A 24,163-nucleotide genomic window follows, 5' to 3' on the forward strand; every position below is an offset into this window, starting at 1 on the left:
CCATATTTGCTTAGCCCTCTGATCTCATAAAGAGTTCAGAGGTGTTTGTTAGTAATAAATATATTGTTTATTTTCATAACAACCTGTGTGGTGTCCTTTCATCTGGTATTCAAGGGGTTATATGTGGTAAAACAGCTGGCTTCACATGCCAAAAGAGTTTAGCCTAAGACTGCTTTGTCCATACTACCATTAAGATAGCTGGTCTATAAGGTTGACTTACAACCGATCACCATAAGGGTTGTTTGGACTGATACAAGGTGATCACTAGAACTAGTGAGCATCATATATCAGGCCAACTTCTCACACCCCTCATCTCCTTTGACAGCGCCACCGGCCAAGGAGGGGAGGAAGCTAGACAATATAGGAAAACGTTTTCCTACAATGTCAGCCATGACGGTGAAGGCAGCAAATACACTGGCGCTTCTAGGACGATACAATAGACAGCTATGGGCGGATATTGCACCGTATTTATCTGAGTTACCAGACGTCTCAAAATGGGAAGTACAATCTATCCTTTTGGAGGGTCAGACGTCAGCGTCTGAAATAATAGACTGCGCTATGGACGTAGCGATGACGGGGTTCCGGCAGCTGGCCGGGGCAGCCGTTTTACGAAGGCAAGGATGGCTCAAGGCAACTTCATTTAGACAGGATGTACAGTCTAAAGTCCTAGATATGCCTTATGATGGCCAACATCTATTTGGAGCTAAGATCGACGAAGCTCTACAAACTATTAAAAAAGACACGGACACGGCGCTGGGTACGCTCCAATATAAGAACCAGTCCTTTCGAGGGAACAGAGGACGAGGACAACCCTCATTCAGTGGTGGTTTTCAGAGCATATCATCATATTCTTCCAACCAGGGTAGAACCCAATATCAGAATCGGCAACAACAACAGGGCCGACAATCCTCATACGGAAAGTCAACCTTTAGAGGCAAAAATCAAAGGAGGAACAATGGCGGACGCCAATGACCTATTCATCCAGCCAGTCCAACCCCTATCTACTTCTTTAAAGATTGGAGGAAAATTGACACATTTTCTCAGGAATTGGAAAAGAATAACCACGGACCGGTGGGTCCTTCAATTGATTCAATTTGGCCATTCCATGGAATTCAAAAGTATCCCTCCGACAACTCCTCCCCGCCCAATGCAACACAAAAATCTACGATTGCTTCTGCAAGAACTCTCAATTATGCTCAGGAAAGGAGCGATAGAGAGAGAACCATCGTCTCAGAAGGGGAAGGGATTTTACTCCCGCTTCTTTCTCATTCAGAAGAAGGAAAAGAAATGGAGGCCCATTCTAGACCTCAGAGCGTTGAACAAGTTCTTAAAGAAGCAGTCGTTCCGCATGGTCACCATACAGGAGATCTTGAACCTCGTAGAGGAAGGGGATTTCATGACGTCACTGGACTTACAGGACACATACTTTCATGTTCCAGTCCACAAAAATCACAAAAAATACCTGAGATTTGCAGTTGCGGGTAGGCACTTCCAGTTCAGTGTCCTACATTTTGACCTCAAATCTGCGCCCCGCATCTTCACCAAGTGTCTCTCCCCGGTGGCAGCTTTCATCAGGCAGCATGGTCACCCAGTCCTCCCATATTTGGACGACTGGCTGGTGAAGGCACCATCCTTTGCAGGTGCCTCCAAATCCTCCAACGCCTGTCTCAATCTCTTCAGTCCACTTTTCAACCCTCTCGCATCATCACCTTTCTTGGAGCAACTCTGAACACAGGTTCTGCAAAGGCGTTTCCATCCCAAGAACGAAAACGCAGGCTCCTTTCTCTAGCCTCAACAGTAGCCTTGAAGAAAACATTGACAGTTCGTACCTTCAAATCCCTTTTAGGGATGCTGTCATCGTGCATCCTACTCATACCACATTGCCGTCCATGGATGCGTCCCCTACAAGAGGCTTTGTCCAGGCAATGGACACAATGCACAGGGTCGTTCGACGACCGCATAACTATTACAGTGCGAATCATTAAGGCATTGCAATGGTGGATGTCTTCAAAAAACCTCTCGCAGGGACTAACATTCCTACTTCCCGCAGCTCCTCATGTAATCACAACGGACGCTTCCTTGGAGGGTTGGGGAGCTGTCCTTCAAGAACTGCAGATAAGTGGCAAATGGTCAGAGCTGGAAAAACATCTCCACATCAACCTACTCGAGATAAGGGCAGTGTTCCTGGCCCTACAGTCATTCTTGCCAAGGATCAAGAAATCCCTATTGCTCGCCAGGACCGACAACACTACGACGATGCACTATCTAAACAAACAGGGAGGGACGCGTTTGCAGACACTCTCTCGCGAATCGCAAAAGATCTGGAATTGGCTGATTTTCCACAATATAACACTAAGGGCGGAGTATGTCCCAGGCAAGGACAATGTAATTGCAGATGCGTTAAGCAGGCAGAGGACATTGTCGCACGAGTGGGAACTGGACCAGGCAATCATCGACCAGATCTTTTCCAAGTGGGGATCACCGCAAATCGATCTATTTGCGACCAGAAAGAACGCAAAATGCCCAAATTTCGCAAGCTGGCATCCCCAGTCAGAGTCCCTAGGGAATGCATTTTCCATTGCATGGCGCAACGTCTTTGCGTACGCATTTCCTCCATTCCAAATGCTTCCCAGGGTCCTCAGAAAGATGAAAGCGGAGTCTTGCACTCTAATTCTGATAGCTCCATTCTGGCCAAGACAACACTGGTTCACGGAGCTCCATCGTCTATCTCTAGAGACACCGATTCACCTGCGCCAGTATCATTCCCTGCTCACCATGAACAACAAGCAGGTTCAACATCCGGAAGTCTCTCAGGTTAGCCACGTGGCTCCTGAGTACCGAGAATTCAACTGTCTAAACATACCGCAGGACTGTCGGGATATTCTAGCCAAGGCAAGAGCGGATAGCACTAACAAGACGTATTCCCTGAAGTGAAAGCGCTTTTGTGTATGGTGTGCGGACAGAGGAATTCGACCTTTTTCCTCGTCTCCAGAACAAATCTTGCCCTATTTACTACATCTGGCACAGTCGGGCCTAGCCCACTCCTCCATTAAGGTACACTTGGCAGCAATATCACGTTTTAAAAGGACTTCAAAGGGTCCCTCTCTATGGTCTAGCAGACTAATTAAACAGTTCCTGAAGGGACTATACAGATCTTTCCCGCCAGTATGGATGGCTCACCTGACATGGCATCTAAATGTGGTTCTTAACCAACTTATGAAACATCCGTTCGAATCCATACACAAAGCTGACCTAAAGTTCATCTCGTGGAAAACAGCTCTCCTCCTAGCGCTTGCATCTGCAAGGAGGGTCAGTGAAATGCAGACATTTTCCATCCAGGATCCGTTTCTACAGTTTAATGACGACAGGGTGATTTTAAGGACCAATCCTAAATTTATCCCTAAAGTCCCGTCGGACTTCCACTTGAACGAGCCTGTAATCCTAAGGTCATTCTTTTTAAACCCCAGCACTGCAGCTGAGAGGTCGCTGCATTCGTTAGACCTTAAAAGATGCTTGAAATTTGACATTGATAAGACCAAAACATTCAGGAAGTCTAATCAACTCTTCATAGCTTTCAGTAGACCTAGGAAAGGTCTACCGCTTACCAAACAGAGTATCTCCAGATGGATCTCTTCAGCGATTACTTTCTGTCATGACCGAGCTGGACAGCCATTACAGTCTAAAGTCAGAGCTCATTCTACAAGAGCTATGTCTACATCTATGGCACTCTTTGCTGGGGAGCCAGTCGTGGACATTTGCAGGGCGGCAAACATGGAAGTCGCCGCATACCTTCACTAGGCATTACTGCCTGGACACAGAGCTGATGAGGGATGCGGCAGTGGGACAAGCAGTGTTACGCCATCTATTTCATTAAGGTGAGCCTTCCTCCGTCCCTCCATCCTTCTCTGATATGCACATTTCTATGTTGATGCTTATTGTTGACATTTATTGGTGGTTTATAGTCGCATGATATGTATTATCTAATGACTTGCATATGCTGTACCATCAGAAATGTGCACTCTGCATTGCTTGCTACTCTGATTCAGGCATGTGAATCTATGAAAGACACCCATAATACTGGATAAGAAATGCGTTACTTACATGTAACTGCAGTTATCCAGTATTGGTGTCTTTCATAGATTCACATGCAACCCTCCCGCCTTAACGGGAAGGACTCAACTAACTCTCTCAGTGTCACGCCTACTTAGCTTAGTGCGTGCGAAAATCTGAGGGACTGAGGCTCCTGCCAGGAAGGTTCTAGAGGGTGGTGACAGCTGATTAGCTCTTGTCTAGAGTTTAGTCCTTTTTACAAAAGGACATGGATATGTTACTAAGGTGAGGCCTTTAGGCCTACTATTCTCTATGTATGTCTATAGGACATTACTTTTCTATGTACAAGAGACTCCCGTCTCGACGACGGGCAATGATTCAGGCATGTGAATCTATGAAAGACACCAATACTGGATAACTGCAGTTACAGGTAAGTAACACATTTCTTTTTCGTGCATCACTTTGTGCTGCTCCTGTGCTTACACAATACTCGTAGAAGAACAGATGAAGTGTTTGTGTGTTGTTTATTTAAACAGGCCCGCTTGAAAAACGGGTGATGGGGATTTTTAATGTGTATTTGTGATATGTGAGGAGTGTAGCGCCCACCAGTGCACAGATATTATTTTTAGGCGATTTTCGTTCTCCTATTTATGTAACTGATACTGACGCTGCACCGCAGCAGGGGGCCACAGGTCCTAGAGGTGAGAGGAGGCAGCAGCGCAGGAGTAGAGATGACACTGCGCAGTAGGTGTTCACAGGCCAGAGAGGTGAGAGAAGGCAGCAGTGCAGCAGGACAGGACACAAAGGTTAGGGCGGCAGAAGCGAGGCAGCAGTCAGGGCAAAGGTCCAAGGTGTGAAATGGGACAGCAGGAAGAGCCTAATATGGGGACAGTGCAGCGCGGGCTGAGGAGACAGACATGAGATGGAGCTGTGAGTGAAGCGGGGGCCGGCTGTAAGGTGGGACAGTAGAGCAGAGGGTGCAGAGATGACACAGGACAGCATGCCGGGGGATCAGGGGTGCGGCAGGGCAGCGTGGGGAGGGGCTACAGGTAACCGGGACAGTAGAAAGTACCAGAGAATAAATAAATCTATGTTAGAGGGGCCCATAAAGACGCAGTGTAAAAGAGGGGACAGAGGTGAGACAAGGTTACTGGTGTGGCAGGGCTAGAGGTGAGGAGGAGCTGGGAGGGATAAAAAGTGAGATGGCCAATTGAGGGAGGGGCCAGGTGTGAGAAGTGGGAGCAGAGGTGGGGGGGGGTCAGAGGTGAGATGCTGCAGGGGTAGAGTGGAACCAGAGGTGAAATGGGACAGAGGGTGACGCAACAGTGGTGCAAAGGTTGATAGAATGGCACAGCCCCACGTGAGGGTGCCCAACATGAGATGGGACAGTGGGTAGAGGTGGGCCCTAGGATATAGGGAGCTAATGCTGGGAGGGGCTTCAGAGGGACATCAGAGCAGCGATGAGGGGACATGACCCTTGGGATACAGCTTTCGGGAGTGGGCCGGATATGAGCTTGTGCTAAGGGATGTGAACTTAAGTTGAGAAGGCACTACTAGGGAAGGTGGTCCAGAAGTTAGACAAGACTGCAGGAGCAGGAGTAAAGCGGACAAGTGGGACTCTAGTTGTGAGATACAGTAAAGGAGTAGACCTACTAACTTAAAAAAATATTTTGCTGTATGAGGAGGGATGAGGCTTTGTAGGGGGAAAGCCTCGTCCTGAGAATTACCTAAGAGGCACTTATGACCCATCTCCCCACCAACCAATCTCCTCTAAAAAAAAAAGTTTGCTAAGGCTGTTGCTGATGCCCTCGTGTGTTTTATCACCTCCTAATGGACATTGACTCTTAAGAGGTTCATAAAACGAGCTGGAAACTCTGTGTGCAGTTGCTCCCAGCTCATCTTCCCATCCGCCGTGCAATATCTGCTGCCCTCTGGGTGACTGTGAAGATAACCGATATTGTCGAATTTCTCAAAAAGGAGAAATTCAGAATGCTCACAATGGCTCAGGTCTTGTCTGCCTTAGATCAAGGAGACTGGATGGTGGCATTGGACCTGCAGGATGCATATTTTCACATTCCATTCCTGCCGGGCCACAGACGTTACCTGCGGTTCAAAGTAGGCCATGAGCACTTTCACTTTACTGTGCTCCCCTTCGGCCTTAGCAGTGCCCCTCGGGTCTTCACCAAGGTGATGACGGTGGTTGCAGCTCATCTGCGCAGGTTAGGGGTTTCAGTCTTCCCCTACCTCGACGACTGCCTGTTGAAGGCGTCCTTGCCCCAGGCATTCGTCTCCCATCTTCAGACTACGGCGTACCTCCTGCATTCGCTGGGGTTTTCTATAAACGTGCCGAAGTCACACCTGACTCTTTCTCAGACGCTCCCTTTTGTCAGAGCTGTTCTGGACACAGTGCAGTTTCGGGCTTATCCTCCCGAGTAGCAAGTCCAGGATATTCAGCTTATGATTCTGATATTTCAACCTCTATCCTGGATTTCAGTGAGGTTGACTCTGAGGCTGTTGGGCCTCATGACCTCCTGCATCCTGTTGGTAATACACGCAATATTGCGTATGCGCGCTCTGCAGTGGGACTTGGAGTTCCAATGGACACAGAATCATGGAAATCTCTCCAATGTGGTTCAGATGTCGGAAGGAACTGCGAAGGATCTGCAGTGGTGGTTAACGAACCTAGATTGGGTCAAAGGCAGACCTCTCTCCCTTCCCCAACCGGATTTCACAATTGTGAAGGATATGTCACTTCTGGGATGGGGCGGCCACTTGGGAGAGATGGAGAGCAGGGGTCACTGGTCTCCGGCCGAGACGGGGCTCCACATAAATGTGCTGGAGCTCCGAGCGATTCGCATGGCATTGAAAGCAATTCTTCCCTCTGTCAAGGGGACGTTGGTGCAGGTGTTCACGGACAACACCAACCGCCATGTGGTACTGCAACAAGCAAGACAGGGTGGGGTCATGGGCCCTTTGTCCAGAGGCCCTCTGTCTCTGGACATGACTGGAACCACAGGGCATAACCCCGGTGGTTCAACACCTGGCAGGTTCGCTGAACGCCAGAGAAGATGATATCAGCCGTCGATGCCTAGCAGATCAGGAATGGCGTCTCCAGTCGGAGGTGGCGCAAGGTCTTTTTCAGCAGGGGGGAGAACCTTGGTTAGATTTGTTTCCCTCCGAAGAGAACTCGCAATGTCAGCAGTAAGGTGCGCTGGAGGTTCCAATGAGGCTATTGCATGGCAAAGCGTTTCGTCGCACGTGGAGCTCAGGCCTGTTGTACGCCTTTCTGCCCATATCACTCCTGCCCAGGGTTCTGAAGAAGATCAGGAGCGACCAGGTCCAAGTCATCCTTGTGGCGCTGGACTGGGCAAGGAGAGTCTTGTATCCAGAGCTTCAGAGCATGAGTGTCGATCCTCCGATCAGGCTGCCCTTTCGGAAGGATCTTCTGTGGCAGCAGCAGGGGAGGGAGTTATTTTTAAACAAGCGCAGAAGCCTGTGCTTGCTTTTTTTTAAAAAAAATTGCTGCAAATTTGCGAATATCGAGATTTCACTTCCTAGTTCAAGTGCTAGCAGTCAATCAGAGCAGTGAATTGATTCCTTTTCACTTGCCGAACAAATGCATTTCCAGATCCACACAGACCCTAACTCTACCCTCAAAGGCACCCTCGTCTACCGACCCCTCGTACCCCGCCCCCAGTTCAGCGACTCTATCGCCGACTTGATCAGCACGCATGCCCTGACCTCCACCGACTACATCCTCCTCGGAGACCTGAACTTTCACCTTGAGAACAACGACGACAACAACTCCACAACCCTGATCGAAAAACTTGCCAACCTCGGACTGAAGCAACTCGTCACAATGCCCACCCACTCTGCCGGCTACACGTTCGACCCCATCTTCTCCTCAAGCCTGCACGTCTCCGTCAGCCACACCACCAAACTCCTCTGGACCGACCACCACTGCATCCACTTCACCTTCCAGAAACCCACCACACACCAAAGCAACCAACAGATCCCCCGCCGATGCTGGTGCAAAATCACCGAAGACCAACTACATGCAAACCTCGCTCTCAGCCCACCTACCGAACCCTCCAACACCGACAAAGCTGCCCACAGCCTCAGACGCTGGATCAAGGACTGCGCCAACACCCTCGCCCGCTGAAGAAACCCCCCCACAGAGACACCAGCACTCCTAGCCTCCCAGCAAGCCTGCTGGAAACTAGAGAAGAAATGGCACAGTGAACAAACTCCAAACAGCCACGCAGCACACAAGGTCGCCATCCGCAACCACCACCACCTCATCAGGGTGGCCAAGAGGACCTCCTTCAAAGACCACCTCAACAACAACGCACACAATAGCAAGGAGTTCTTCAACATTGTGAAGGAACTCTCTAACCCCAGCTCCAACACCAACGACATCCTGCCGTCGCAAGTCCTGTGTGACTCCCTCGCCACCTTCTTCCACCACAAGATAGCAGACATCCACGACAGCTTCAACACCCAGACAGCCCCAACAGGCAGCAATACAACAGACCCTCCGCACACCATCGACCACGACCCTCTGCTAGCCTGGACCAGTGTGAGCATCGATGACGCCATCCACACCATGCCCACAATCCACTCCAGCTCTCCGTCAGACCCATTCCTGCACTACGTCTTCAACAGAGCAAGCAGCTCCATCGCACCCCACTTGCGCAACGTCATCAATCTCTCCCTCGAGACCACAACCTTTCCAGAGATCTGGAAACACACAGAGATCAACGCCCTACTCAAAAAACCTAAGGCAGACCCAAGAGACCTCAAGAACTTCCGGCCCATCTCTCTGCTCCCCTTCCCAGCCAAGGTCATCGAGAAAACCGTCAACAGACAGCTAACCCGATACCTCGAAGAAAACAGAATCCTGGAACCTTCCCAGTCAGGTTTCCGTAGCAACCACAACACCGAGACTGCCCTCATCGCCGCCACCGACGACATCAGGACCCTGCTGGACAAAGGCAAGACCACAGCACTCATCCTCCTAGACCTCTCTGCCGCCTTAGACACCGTCTGCCATCGCACGCTACGCGCACGCCTCCACGCCGCAGGGATCCGAGACAGGGCTATGGATTGGACCACTTACTTCCTCTCCGGCAGAACCCAGAGCTTCCGCCACCCCCCATTCCGTTCCATCTGCGGCGTACCCCAGGGATCCTCCCTCAGCCGACGCTGTTCAACATTTACATGGTCCCGCTCGCACACGTAGCCCAACAGCACGACCTCAACATAATCTCCTACGCCAACGACACTCAGCTGATCCTCTTCCTTCCCAAGGACCCCATCACTGCCAAAGCCAACCTCCACGAAGGAATGAAGGCTGTCGCCGACTGGATGAAGACCAGCCTTCTGAGTCTGAACTCGGACAAGACGGAGGTCCTCATCCTCAGCTCCAAACCTTAAGCCTGGGATGACTCCTGGTGGCCGACGGCACTGGGGGCAGCCCGACACCCACCGACCACGCACGCAACCTGGGAATCATCCTCGACTCAACGCTCTCAATGACCAAGCAAGTCAACGCCGTCTCCTCCTCCTGCTTCAACACCCTTCGCATGCTCCGCAAGATCTACAGATGGATCCCAACAGATACAAGAAAGACAGTCACCCAGGCCCTCATCAGCAGCAGACTCGACTACGGAAACGCCCTCTACACAGGAGCCCCGACCAAGCTCATCAAACAACTACAACGCATCCAAAATGCCTCGGCATGACTGATCCTCCAAGTACCACGCCATGGCCACATCACCCCCCACCTGAGAAACCTGCACTGGCTCCCCGTCAACAAGAGGATATCCTTCAAGCTCCTCACCCACGCATACAAGGCACTCCACAAGATCGGCCCAGCCTACCTCAACAGACAGCTCTCCTTCTACATCCTCAACCGCCAGCTACGCTCTGCCGGCCTCTCACTCGCCACCGTCCCATGCATCCGAAGAACAACCACCGGTGGGAGATCCTTCTCCCACCTCGCCACCAAGACATGGAACACCCTCTCACTGAGCCTACGACAGACCCAAGACCTGCTGATCTACAGGAGGATACTCAAGGCCTGGCTGTTCGATCAGTAGCGCCCTCACCCCCAGCGCCTTGAGACCCTTGCGGGTATGTAGTGCACTTTACAAATGATTGATTGATTGATTGATTGCCTCCTGAAGTCTGTGATGTCATTCTGGCAGCCAGGCGTCCCTCCACTAAGTTGGTATATGCCTGCTGGTGGGTCAAATTTGTGGCATGGTGCACAGCAAAGGCTGTCGATCCCCTTTCTGCCTTTTCTTTCCTTGGCCCAGCAAGGCTCTGCTCTGAGCACTATCAAGGGCTACCTTTCTGCTATTTCGGCCTTCCTCAGCCTCCCTGATCAGCCCTCTCTTTTCAAGTCCCCTGTTGTAAATAGATTTTTCAAAGGCATTTCTCATCTTTTCCCTCCTATTCCTTTTCTAATGCCACAGTGGGACTTGAACCTGGTTCTTACATTTCTAATGTGCGCTCCCTTTGAGCCTCTGCACAGTTGTCCTCTTCGTCTGCTGACCTTGAAGACTACTTTCCTGGTTGCCATCACCTCTGCCAGGAGAGTGAGCCCCAGGTTCTTTCTTGTAAGTCTCCTTTTCTATCTGTCTATCCGGACAAGGTTGTGCTCAGGGTATGTCCATCCTTTCTGCCAAAGGTTGTCACTGCCTTTCACATCGGGCAGACCCTCACTTTGCCCACCTTCTTTCCGCCTCCGCATCCTTCTAGAAAGGTAGAGAGGCTCCCCTGTCTGGACCCAAAATGTGCGCTCTTGTTTTACTTGAACCGAACACAACATTTCGGGCTGGACCAGTTCTTTATTGGCTACTTTGGCACCAAAAAAGGTCGGGCCATATACAAGCGTACTATCTCCCGATGGGTCGTCTCGTGTATTAAAGCCTGTTATTCTATGGCTAAAAAGGAAACTCCATTGGGGCTGCGACCCCATTCCACCTGGGTGACTGCAGCCAATACAGTATTGGGATGTGGTGTCCCCCCTGCAAGACATCTGTCAGGCAGCTACGTGGGCTTTGCTGCACACTTTCACTAAGCACTACTGCCTGGACAGCCAAGTCCGGAGAGACGGCTTCTTTGGCTGTTCTGTTATCCAAGACTTCCTGGTGTGATCTTGGTTAACAGACCCACCACCGGGGTTGGTATTGCTGGGGTATCTATTCTAAGGTAAGCAAATCTATCACTAAGTGTTTCTTCCAGATGAACAAGTTACTTACCTTAGGTAACGATATATCTGTAAGAAACATTAGTAGTAATAGATTCCTTACCGCCCCACCCATCCTCCCTATACTGCAAACTGATTTCTAGGGTTAAGGTCATCCCTTTCAGGGCCCTAGTTTCAAGGCACTAGTGGTCAGTATTTTGCATGGCTCTGCATTTTCTTGCGCGTAAAGTTGTGTACAGAACTGACGTCATCGCGCAAGGGTGCCATCTAAGTAGCTATTGCAATGTCATCTTGGCGACCACGACGCCAACGATGAACGCGGTACAGCACGACGCCACCTTCCGACGCGCAGGGGTACTGCTGATGAAAATTTTCCTGATCCAGTCTGACGCCTGTGGGTAATTCTAAGGCAAGGAATCTATCACTACTAATGTTTCTTACAGATCTATTGGTCCAGAAGGTAAGTAACTATATATATGATGAAGTCTATTATTCCTTTTTAAAAAAGTGAGATTTTGTTGTGGGATGAGATAGCTTACCTTTTCCCCACTGATTTCGGTGTGTGAACCTGATACATATATGCATGTTTGTGTGTTTGGGTATGTGTTATTATATTGGCTCTTCATGTTTACATTAGGCGTATATAGTTCTGGCATATCTGCTCAACATCTATAACAGTTTCAAATCTGTTTGATTGTCATCTTTACGTCTTTATTGTCATTTTGTAAACCTTCGGCTAGTCATTTTGTATAAAAATATTTTTTGTCTGAGGAATGGACTATTGTTCATCGTTCTTGGTACATGTATTGTATCTCCAGACATAGCAATGATGATTTATTAATCTTGGTTTGATTTGGAATCAGCCCAAGTCCTTCTTTCTGGAATTATTGAGACAAGTCTTCTTCAAATAATTCTTTATTGAGGTACAGATTGCGGTGGCATTGCATTCATTTTGTTCTTGGCCCGTTATTTTTCAATGTCTGACTGTCAGATGTTTCTGTTCAGGGTTTTCATCAGGTTTCCCTTTAGGCTCGGTCCTTTCGTGCCTGCGGGGTTGTTTCTTCTTTATATTGTCTGTTGCCATTGTCACAATTTGTTAAGAGCCCAGGCTCTTTTACTTCTATTCCTTTATTTGTTCGGTTATTGGTTATGACCAATTGGTACTCTTGGAGAGCTTTTGAATGATTAGTTTGCAGACCCTCATCCGGATGGGTATAGATATGGTATTTAAAGTTCAGAAATCTACAGCTAGATGTGTCTATCAGATGAACAAGTTATTTACCTTCGGTAACATAATATCAAGTAGACACACAGTCTAGCCGCAGATTCCTTAATGGCCAGCCCATCCTCCCCACTCTGCCACTCTGCGAACAGCCTATGAGGTAAAGTGCTACACCCTTATTAGTCCAGGTTTTATAAATAAGTGATTGCTGTCTCAAGAAATGTTGAGACTCAACAGACCTCTTCATCTTACCACATAGGTATGGTTTAGATATTGCTATTCCATCCATTTCCGATGGTGAGTGATCGGTAGAGTGCGGTATGTTTTGTCCTTCTTAATGGATAAACCACATTGAGCAGTATTGATTCATTTGATTCTTTCTTTGAAAGTATTTGTCTGGTATTATCATCCATTGCATTGGCATTGTCACTATCTCTCGTAATGGTATGATTCAATAAACAGCTTGGTGTTGTTTTTATAGGTTGTGTTTAGGCATTATTTACCATGCTATTCATTACCATTGGTGAATGGTCTGTAGAATGTAAGGTGTTTTCCCTTGCATGCTGGTTATTCACCAGGTTGTAGTTTCACATACATCTGTACTTAGTTGATTCTTTTGGGGTTTCTCTTTAAAATCCATGTCTGGTATTATCATACTATTTGATGTTTCTTCTTTAAATGTTTCAAAGATTTTTTATCTTTTTGGCACACTGTTTCCACAACCAGTTTCTATAGTGGATCCGCGTTATGGCACGAAAGGTTTCACAGAAGAAACTGATGTCCGCACGCCGAAGGGGACTTTTGTGACTCCACTAACATCATGACCAGAGTCTACGTCATCAGGGAGTCATACAACGCCATCCCCCGGTCCGCAGAGGTACTGCTGAAAATCCTCGGGACCTAGTCTGACACCTGGGGAGAATTCAAAGTTAAGTAATCTGCGGCTAGGCTGTGTCTCCATAAGATAATACGTTACCAAAGGTAAGTAACTTGTTCTTCGTAGCCGAGGCCCATAAAAAAATCGAAGGAGAGATCAGATAGAAACTGGGAAAGGAGCTCCATATTTGCCAATGGCAATGCCTTAGACATGTTTTAAGGGGCTACTTAAGTGGGTGGCACAAAAAGTGCTGCAGGCACCCCTAGTCGCATGTAATTTACCAGCCTTGGGTATATATTTTGCCACTGTACTAGGGACTTCTAAGTAATTTAAATGTGCCAATCCAGTGTAAGGCAATGTTAAAATGTTTTAGGGAGTGAGCACAAGCACTGGTTAGTAGTGGTATAGTGCACAAGTCCTAAATCCAACACAAATAAATTCATAAAACAATAAGGCCATTCACCAGAATGGGTTTGTTAAACTGGTGAGTTTAATTAATTGTGAAGAATTAAAAAAATTTGACACAATTTCTTTACCATCATTTGTCTATTAATGTTACCGACAGTAGCAAAATTATGGTTTGCATGGTATGCATCTAATGCATTGTTGCTTCTCAACATCAAAGAGTGATTGATACATCTAAATGTGTTGGTAATTTGCAGTACGTGTATTCAAGTTATTTTTCACCATTTTGTAATATTAAAGAAAATGTTCTTTCTACACTTTTTCGATCTTCTTTGTTTTTGTAGCTCTTGTTAAAAGCACAATGGAGTCACTGCAGCAAGTTGAAGTCTTGGGAGTAAATTTGAAGGTAGGGAGGAGGAGCCTTGATTAGCCATCCATTATTCATTTGATGTTTACACTTTATAATTTTACTTTATTTTACTCAAATAGTTGACAGGTTCACACCCGAAGGCTAAGTTTAGACCTAAAGTCTACCTTTACTACTACTAAAGTTAGACTTTTGGTCTAAGCTTAGACCAAAAGACTAACTTAGACCAAAAGTCTAACTTTACTACTACTAGCGTTAGACTTTAGGTCTAAACTTAGACTTTTGGTCTAAACTTAGACCAAAAGTATAACTTTAGTAGTAGTAAACTTAGACTTTTGGTCTAAGTTTACTTTTGTGAATCAGGCTTCAAGTATCTATAGCAACTGTTCTTTGTATATCATTGGTATTAACTACAATAGAATTTGATGGGATTTACTGATCATGGTGCCTATCGATCTGGGTGTTGTTAGGAAAAATGTTTTGTACTAATAACGCTCATGGATAGCTCTGGTGTTGTATGTTTACGATCTTTGAAAACCTCACATTCCTGTTTCTTGTTTGTGTCACATTTGTAATACACAAGTAAATTTCAAGGAATATCAGCTTCAAGGTGCATAGAAGGTTGGAAGGTTATACTGTACGATAAATGCTATTATGACTAGAAAGGTTTTGCCTCTGGCAAATTTTAATATGGTACTGTTATCTTTCTTACTTTAATCCCATTGACAGTACAACTTAAAATGAATCGAAATTTGCCTAACTTACGTAACTGTAAGTTACAATTCTTTTAAGGACAAGGAGGCGAGGATTATGCTTTTCTTTCTCCGCTATTTATTACAATACAAAAAACACAGCAGCCTCAAAAAGCTTACAAAGAAAAAATGCTTATACAACAACATATAGTAAAGCATTATCCATAAACACTATCAGAAAAAGTCTCTGGGACTACAACTCCCATCATTCCAACGTGGTCGGTCTCCACACAGTCCTTCCATTATGTCCATAACCAACAGATAGGGAGTCCCTTCTCAGAATTCTTCCTCTTTCGTCTCGCGAAGTACGCACTTATCTTACTGGTCTTGGTTAGAACCGTCATTTCCTAGCAGAAAAATAAAAACAGCGAAAGCATTGTAACGGAAGACACATATGCTTACAGCCGAATTTAAACAACAACATTGACCAATTCCAACTACGGGAGTTAACCATTAAAACCTGACTACTTACTGACAAACGGGTGGGATGTCACTCGAAGATGTCCTGGGTGGGATAATCCTCGCTTCTGTGTCCTTAATAGAATTGATACTTACCGTCACGTAAGTTAGGCAAATTTCGATTCTATGGCAGGACCGGAGGCTCAGATTATGCTAGTTCAAAGCTTACTTGAGCAATATCCACCACAGGCTTAAAGTAAAACCTCTTAAAGGTGGAATCCGAGGACCAGTCAGCCGCCCGCATTAAATCCTCCAAACGAGCCCCTACAGAGAAAGCCTTAGAGGCCATGGCCCCTCTGGCAGAGTGAGCTCCGAAACGCTGGGTGTCAATACCTGCCTCTTGCATGATCCAGCGCACCCACCTGGCTATGGTGGGGGAAGAGACCGCATGGTGTGGTTTTCGTAAGGCAATCAACAATTGTCTCTCGCCCGGAGGGCGAATGTCCCAAGTCATATCTTCATAAGATTTTAGACATTGAACGACACATAATTTCAGAACATCCACAAAAGCCGGGTACGAAATGGTTCTGGAAGCCGACTTCGTGCAGAGGTCAATCGTGAAAGTGACCCCATACGGCGAAAAAACACGTGACGAGACATCCAAAGCACGCACATCCAACACTCTCCGGCAGGACACTAAGCATAAAAGCATCGCCAACTTTGCCGAGAGTTCCTTCAAGGACAGGTACCTGTTAGGTTGCCAGGATAGAAAAAGGTTCAACACCACATTGACGTCCCAAAGGACCGAGTACCGCAGTTCCGGAGGCAAAGACAACCGGATACCCCGCAGAAGCCTGCACACAAAAGGGTGTACCCCAACCGGTGAACCGTCAACTGGATGATGTGCCGCTGAGATAGCTGAACGCATAGCGTTAATTGTGCGGCGCGCAAACCCATCCATGGCAGTTCCGCCAAGAAATTCAGGATGGGAACAACTCCTGCGACCAAGGGATCCAAGTCCCGTCGAAGACACCAACCTACCCACTTAGACCAAGCGGATTTGTAGCGCTTCGACGTACAGACTGCCTAGTCCTTGGACAGAAGCCACTCAGCCGACCAACATCTCCTGAAAGCCTCCATGTCATGAGATGGAGAGAGCCCTGAACGATGAGATGATGCGGCTCTCGATCCGAATTGAGAAGCAGGTGAGTAAACCGGGGGAGTAGGATTGGAGAATCCCAAGAAAGTTCCAGAAGAACTGGAAACCAAACTTGGTACCTCCAGAGCGGCGTCACCAGAACCAGCTCCACCACCTGCCGGTGAACCTGAGCCGCCGTCCGCACCACCATCGAAAAGGGGGAAACACAAAGGGTCTCTCCTGGCTCCAGTCCTGAAGGAAAGCGTCCGTGGCTTCTGCCAGTGGATCCGGCCTCCAGCTGAAGAACCTCGGAAGTTGATGGTCCAAGCGAGATGCGAACAGGTCCACCGAGAAAGGACCCCACAGATCGTTCAGCCTTCGGAAGACTTGAACATCCAACATCCACAGACGAGTCCCGAAGGTATCTGGAGTGCCAGTCTGCTACCTGGTTGGCCTGGCCCGGCAAGTACTCTGCCATCACAGATACGTGATGGTCCAGACAATAATCCCAGAACTCTTTCGCCAAATTCGCCAGAGCACGGGATCTTGAGCCCCCTAGATGGTTCATGTATCGAACCGCCGACACATTCCCCATCTTCAACAGTACACACGACTTCACTGAGTCACTGGTCCAGCAGCGTACTGCGAAAGAACCCGCCAGAAGCTCCAGACAGTTGATGTGCAACTTCTGTTCTTCTGACGACCAGGTGCCGCCTGTGGAAAAATCTCCGCAGCTCGCCCCCAACCGACCCTGCTGGCGGCGGACTCGATAATGAGGTCCGGGATAGACCCGAAGATCGCTCAGCCATTCCATGCCTCCATGTGCGACAGCCACCACATCATCTCTTCTTTCACCTCCTCCGAGGGAAGAACCATCTGGTCGTAGGACAAGCCCCTGCGCAGATGGTAAGCCTTAAGGCGCTGAAGGGCCCTGTAATGAAGAGGGCCCAGGAAGCTGGCCTGGATCGAAGATGACAGAAGGCCCACCACCCTGGGGACTTGCCGTAAAGACGTGTGGGACTTGGCTACTGTCTGCCGCAAAACGTGCCTGATTTTGGACAACTTCTGCGACGGAAGGCTGAGAGAAGCTTCAACGGAGTCTATGACGAAACCCAAGAATTCCACTTTTTGGGAAGGTACAAGAACCGACTTGGTCCCGTCGATGATAAAACTGAGCTCCTGCAGTAGAGCCACCGTCCGGCGCAGCTGAGAAAGCAAACTGTGCGGACATTGCGCCATCAATAAGATGTCCCCTTTACGTGTAATGGAGTGACCCTGTAACCCTCAGAACCTGGGTGGGTAATACAATAAATAATAATGGTTCTGTCGGACAGAAATACACAGTAGTATAGTATTCCAAATGTATTATTTGTTAACTTCGTCCCTAATTAGGGTACAAAGATAATGGTACCTATACCAATATTATCAACCACACTGACCACAAAGCAAAAATAAAAGTAAAGTTTTACTCATATACTTTCATATTCTCTGTATTTGAATCAAAGTATTCAAGTTGCTGACCATAAAACATGCAAAACACATAAATTCTGTGCAAGACTGGTACACAATTAAAACAACATGTAAAATTGTCAATTCATAGACTTATTGGTGACGACAACTATATACACAATAATCCAGTAGGTACATCAATTGATTCTTGGGTCCTAAAAGATTTTTAATAGTTGGTTCGTGCAAGAAGGGAATGTGTCGACGTTTCGACCCTCGGGAGCGATGCGCTGATTTTGCGCATCAGAAACGTGTCTTCATCGGGACTGTGTAGATGTAGGACAGCCTATTAGATATAATGGACATGTATCAGGAATTGGTCAGTGGTGTAGTGTATAAAAAAGTGAGGACACAGTCATTGCTCACCTTTTGCGGACCTTGCTCCAATCGGAGGACTGGTCTTGTTTGGAAAGTACTGCTGGTCAGCCGACTCAGACAATAAATTAAAGTTCCTTAGATCTACAATCAAGAATGTGGTGATTATTCCAAGTCCTAGCTATTCATCTATTTGAGACTAGGTTGATGCGCAATATTTCTTGCTGTAATACATACCTCTGTAATACTTAGTTATACAGGAGGTGGGATGAAACAGGCGTTGTTGCCTTGATCTAAAAGGAAGGGAATGATGTACTCAATTTGTCAAGGGCTTTAGTGTAGAAAGCAGCTACATTGTACTGTAAGTGCTCCTGGCAACCATGATGTGGTCGAACATATTGTAATCGTGACTTTGACGTGACTTACATGAGGATTCATTAATGCCTTCCCTCCCTCTGTCCTTCTAACCTGGACCCAAGGGGTGTTCTCGGCATGCTTTCACATCGCGGTATAACCCGTGGGCCCTATGATGTAACCAGGGTGTAGCCGTGAGTGGCGTTATTTACCTAATCCTAACAATGGAGTCCCATAGGTGAACCTCGTGGATAGTACCAGGTGAAGTAGTGTTGCCATGTGTGGCGGGATCTACATAGTCAATATCCCAACAAAAGGATGTCCCATAGATGAACCTTGTGCTTAATACCAAGTAAAGGGTGATTTTACAGCGTTAACATGCATTACTTCACTAAGTCTCATTCCGATATTTTCACAGGCGGGAGTTTAAAAACAAAAGCAAAGCTCCTGGGCACGATGTTAAACCCCAGTGGCGGATCCTCCATGGGGGCGTTTGGGCGCCGCCCCACTGCTTTCTCGCCGTGCGAGAAGGCAGAAATAAATAGTAGAGAACTACCATTTGTTTCTGCCTTCTCGCACGGCGAGAAAGCAGAAGTTCCTGCTTGAGACAGTGGGAGGGGTTACTCGAGGGCAGGGGGGAGTGGTTTTCCCCACTGTTGTTAAAACTGTCTGTATGGCAGCCTGAGAGGCTGTCCAAACAGACAGTATTAACTGCATTAATAACAGCGGGAAAAGCCGCTCCCCCCTGCCCTCGGGTAACCCCTCCTACTCTCCCTGTTCTCTGTATGCTGCAGCATACAGAGAAATGACATGGTGTTTGGGCAGCCGGCCGAACCAATCACAGCGCTGTGCTGTGGTGGAGCCGGAGGGGAGGGAGGCTGCCTGGCTTCCTGCGTGACTAGTCTGACGATGAATTCAAGAACAGGACGGCGGCGGGAGTCGGAGCTAACTTGACGGCGGGAAGCCGGGAGGTAAGGTAAGTAGAAGAACAAAACCAGTTATGGGCAATCAACTTTAGCCTGAGAGGAACAAATTCGGCTGCGTCATTGATCGCATGGGGATTGTCTCCTCGCTCTATGGGGGCGGCAAACATCCTCATTCCACTAATGGACTTTGCTTTCACAAATTCACTGTTAGCTAGCATCACAGTAATGCAATTACTGCAAGTGAATACTACAACTCTCCTAAAATGCACTGGGTTGTTAAAGAAATAGCCGGAGCAGGCACCTGACACGGATCACTCTATCTGTCTATCAACACGTTCACCTCTGTGTTAAAGATCGTTTCTGCTTTCCACTATGTGATGGGTGTGTGAATCTTTTGACGATTATTTTAATCTGGCGTAGTGCATGTTCAATGGCGGAAACCCATATTTACCCATTTAGACACGTATTTATTCGTTTCAAATCCGAACTGGTGGCACTACAGATACTGTCATCACGCCTCGCCACTTTCAAATGTAACCAGCCGCGACTGGTAAACCCTAACACTTGGCTCCGTCTCCACTTACTTTTTTTAAAAGAACCGTTTTCCGCGTCTGTCACCTTCTCTCTCAAAATAGGAATGCTGATTCTCTACGTGCCCGGTATACTCCTTAACCTGCGTTCCAAACATACATCACGTGTGTACGTATCGCTTCGTGTGCACTCTACTGTTCACACTGCTGGGTGCAGCCCGCCATCTAGTGGGGGAATCCCACAGTATTTTTGATACACTCAATGTTTAAGAAAAGTTACGGTATACTAGACTTGATGACCAGTTTGATCCCTGTAATAGGGTGTATCATTCATTAAAGGATTCTATCATTGACAATAGGAGACTCCGTGGCAACTAGTTCACAACATATTTAAGCAAAGCGATTTCAGCAATTATATAATCATTTCCATGTGATAACATACTAGATCCCTGTGGTGATGTGTATCCTTATTTAGACGATTCTATCATTTACAATTGGAGATTCAGTGAACTCAGTACCACATAGTTCACAATATATTTGATGTACCAAATCCCTATTACCTAAGCCTGCTGAAGCACCCTGATCAAATATCTGTATGGTAAGAACTGGTCTACAGGTAAAGGAAAAGTTTGCCTAAAATCACCAAAACTGTATATGGAAAGTGGTTGTATGCCGCACCAGTCAACTGAGCAAAACACAAAAAGACTTTTCAGTGCTATCATAAAGGCTCCGAGATTGCAGGAGACTTTGACCATAATACTTACTCACTTTGAAAAGGTCTTTGATAGCGTTTTGTGGCAATACCTATTCTCTATGTTAGAGTGACCTGTTAAAATAACCCTTTTTTGAATGTGAAACCTCTTTTTTAAATAGCGATAATTCACCTCTATGTAAGCCGTGTAGTCCACAATGTATTTAACAGTGAGACATGTAAAAATATATTGTTACATATCCCTACAGTGACAAGGCTGTGGAAGCTATTTTCACTGTATCTGAAAGAAACAGGTTAGTGTTAGATTCCTTACCTTAGAATATCCCCAGGCATCAGACTGGATCCGGAAAGTTTTTGCCAGCAGTACCCCTGCGCGTCTCTAGGCGTCGTCTTCGGCTCCGCGTCCGTCGTCGGTGTCGTGATTGCCGGGATGACGTTGTCGGAGTACTTAGACGCCACTCTCGCGCGCTGACATCAGTTCTTCTTTTTTCTGCGCCAGCAAGAGCTGATCCGGGAAGAGCAGTACTCTTAGTCATTTTTTGACTAACTTTTTTGATCTATTTCGATCACTTTTCAAGTCGACTCGCGGTGCCGATAGGGATGCCTGGTTTCAAACCTTGCGAAGACTGTCACAGTTTGATGTCGATGACCCACCCCCACCATCGGTGCCTTTACTGTCTCTGGGTGGACCATGATGACAAGTCGTGCCCCGACTGCTGGGCCTTGACCCTGAAGGCTAGACGGGAGCGGTCCTGTAAGCTGCTCGAGCTCCGGCAGTCGGCTCCACGCCGTTCGAGGTCCTGGTCGAGGAGGAAGTCAAGGGACGGGTAGCGGCATCGCGGTCATCACCGCTCGACGAGTCAACACCACACGTCGGGTTCCAAGTCCTCAGGTAAGTCTAGGCATTCAAAATAGAAGTCGTAAAAGCGTAATCGCTCTTCTGACTCCCCCGACGCTCGCACGACGCGGCCGGGGGCTCGGGCAAGACGACCCATGTGGCTCCGCGTCCAGCTCCACACCCAACGGTACCTGGGTGCACGCGACGCTGGAGGAGATACGTGACTTCCTCGTGGCCATGAGGACTCACTTCCCTCCATCGGACCCCGTTGAGGTGCCTTTGGGCCCCCGGGTTCATCTGGGATCCTAGTGGGCCAGCGGCTCCGGTCCCGGCACTGTCGGGTGCTTCAGCCCCGGCGCCGTCTGGTGCTTTGGCCCCGGCGCCGTCGTTGACTCTGGTCTTGAAGGCGCAGGGCCCCATAGGATCCGGGCCTGGTTCCATGTCGTCGCCAGTCGACCTTACGACTCCTCCCTGCTGGCGCCGACCCCGAGGGTGTCGCTCCCGGCGTCATCTCCGGATGACGTCGTCCCCAGTCTCAGCCCCGGTCCATGTCCGGCGTCAGACCGGCCCGTCCGGCGCCGTCTCCGGCGTCGATGGGTGGGCAATTCACCTACGACCCGGCTCCATAATTTTTTCCAGACTATCAAGAGATGGATGACAAGAGGGGTCTGAGGACCCTCTGAGACAGGACTGGGCAGATGAGCTAGGGGAGGCCAGTGGTCTGGACACTAAGCCCGACACTGGGTTCGTCTCTCCTCCCTCCATGGCTACGGAGGAGGGGGCTGCTTTCAGCGTGGTGTTGACTAAGGCGGCCAAGGCCTTGGCTCTTGAGCTCCCTGTCGCGGCCATGAGGACTAACCTCCTCACTGAGGTGCTCAAACCGCAGGCAAGCTCCTCGGAGCCTCTACTGCCGTTTAGCGAGGCCCTCACTGACCTTCTGCTGGGCACCTGGTCCAAGCACTCCACAGGCCTTCCTGTGGACCGGAACGTAGCCGGACGCCACCGCCCAGCTCTGGGCAACCCTAGCTTCCTGTCCGTTCCCCCCACCCCTAGAGCCTGGTGATCCAGGCCTCTACGTCCCAAACCGCATTCCCGACTGCTCCTGCATATCGTGAATCCAAAAGGTACGATCAGTTTGGGAAGAAACTGTTCTCCTCCTTAAGTTTGGGGCTGCGGTCTGTCAACGACACCTGCCTTTTGGGCCATTACACCCACTCTTTGTGGGATACAGTTGCGGAGGTGCTGCCACAGTGCGCAGAGGAGGCCCGGGCAAAGCTCACCAAAGCCCTGGCGGAAGAGCGGGATGCAGCATGGTACTCAATACGGTGTGGACTCGACACCACGGACTCGCTGGGTAGGGTGATTGCAACAACAGTGGGGTTTCGCCACCACGCCTGGCTGAGGTCCGCCAACTTTTCAGGGGATGTCCAGGCCACCCTCATGGACATGCCCTTTGATGGCCGTCGCATCTTTGGCGACAAGGCAAACAGTGCGCTGGAGCGTTTCAAGGACTCCAGGGCTACGGCCAAGTCCTTGGGCCTAGGCCAACGCCAGCAAACTTCCGCTTTTCGCTCCTTTCGTGGCCAAGGAAAGGGCACCCCCACACGTCCAGCCAGCCACAGGCCGCAGAACCAGGCTCAACGCGGTCACGGATGTGCCACCGCCGTGGCTGTACCGGGGGACACCGGCAGGGTCAGTCCACACCCACCCCTGCAGCATCTGCCTCTAAGCCTTCCTACTCTGGCATTTCAGGCCCATTGCTCGCCAGTGGGGGGCAGGGTCCGCCATCACCTCCCCCACTGGCATACCATCACGTCGGACAGGTGGGTGCTGCAAATCGTCCGAAGGGGCTACTCCCTACCCTTCGAGGCGACCCCTCCAGCCATGCCACCACATTACCACCGCATGTCGAGGATCACTTGCAACTTCTGCAGTAGGAAGTTACGGCCCTTTTGGCCAATTGGGCCATCGAACGCGTTCCTGGGCCAGAAGTAGGACATGGTTGCTATTCCCACTACTTTCTGGTACCCGAGAAGGGCAAAGGGGGCCTACGCCATATCTTGGACCTACGGAGCGTCAACGGCTTCCTCCGGAAGGAGAAGTTTAAGATGCTGACTTTGGCTCAGGTCCTAGCTGCCCTGGACCCAGAAGACTGGATGGTAGCATTGGACTTGCAGGACGCATATTTTCACATCCCCGTCCTGCCGGACCCACCGGCATTACCTGTGGTTCACGGTAGGCCACAAGCACTTTCAATTTACCGTGCTCCACTTCGGCTTTACCAGCGCCACACGGGTGTTCACGAAAGTGATGGCGGTGGCTGCAGCTCATCTGCGCAGATTAGGGGTTTCAGTCTTCCCCTATCTCGACAATTGGTTGTTGAAGGCGGGCTCGCTCCAAACAGCCATCTCCCACCTCCAGACTATGGCCGACCTTCTGCACCAACTGGGGTTCTCCATCAACGTACCGAAGTCACACCTATGCCCCTCTCAGAAGCTCCTCTTCATCACAGCGGTTCTGGACTCTGCGCAGTTTCGGCTTTATCCTCCCGAGCAG

General features: G+C 48.8%; 1 protein-coding gene across 1 annotated transcript in view; it reads left to right on the forward strand.

The window, feature by feature from the left end:
* The window catches only part of POLN (DNA polymerase nu), a 2,377,116-nt gene that overhangs the window by 2,264,229 nt on the left and 88,724 nt on the right, over nucleotides 1-24,163 (forward strand). The window contains exon 27 of the mRNA XM_086964459.1: nucleotides 14,115-14,176. Coding sequence (XP_086820585.1) covers nucleotides 14,115-14,176 — 62 coding nt within the window. The remainder of the gene's footprint in view (nucleotides 1-14,114; nucleotides 14,177-24,163) is intronic.

Source organism: Lissotriton vulgaris, chromosome 3_2 (genome assembly GCF_964263255.1).
Source record: "Lissotriton vulgaris chromosome 3_2, aLisVul1.2, whole genome shotgun sequence".
NCBI lineage: Eukaryota > Metazoa > Chordata > Amphibia > Caudata > Salamandridae > Lissotriton > Lissotriton vulgaris.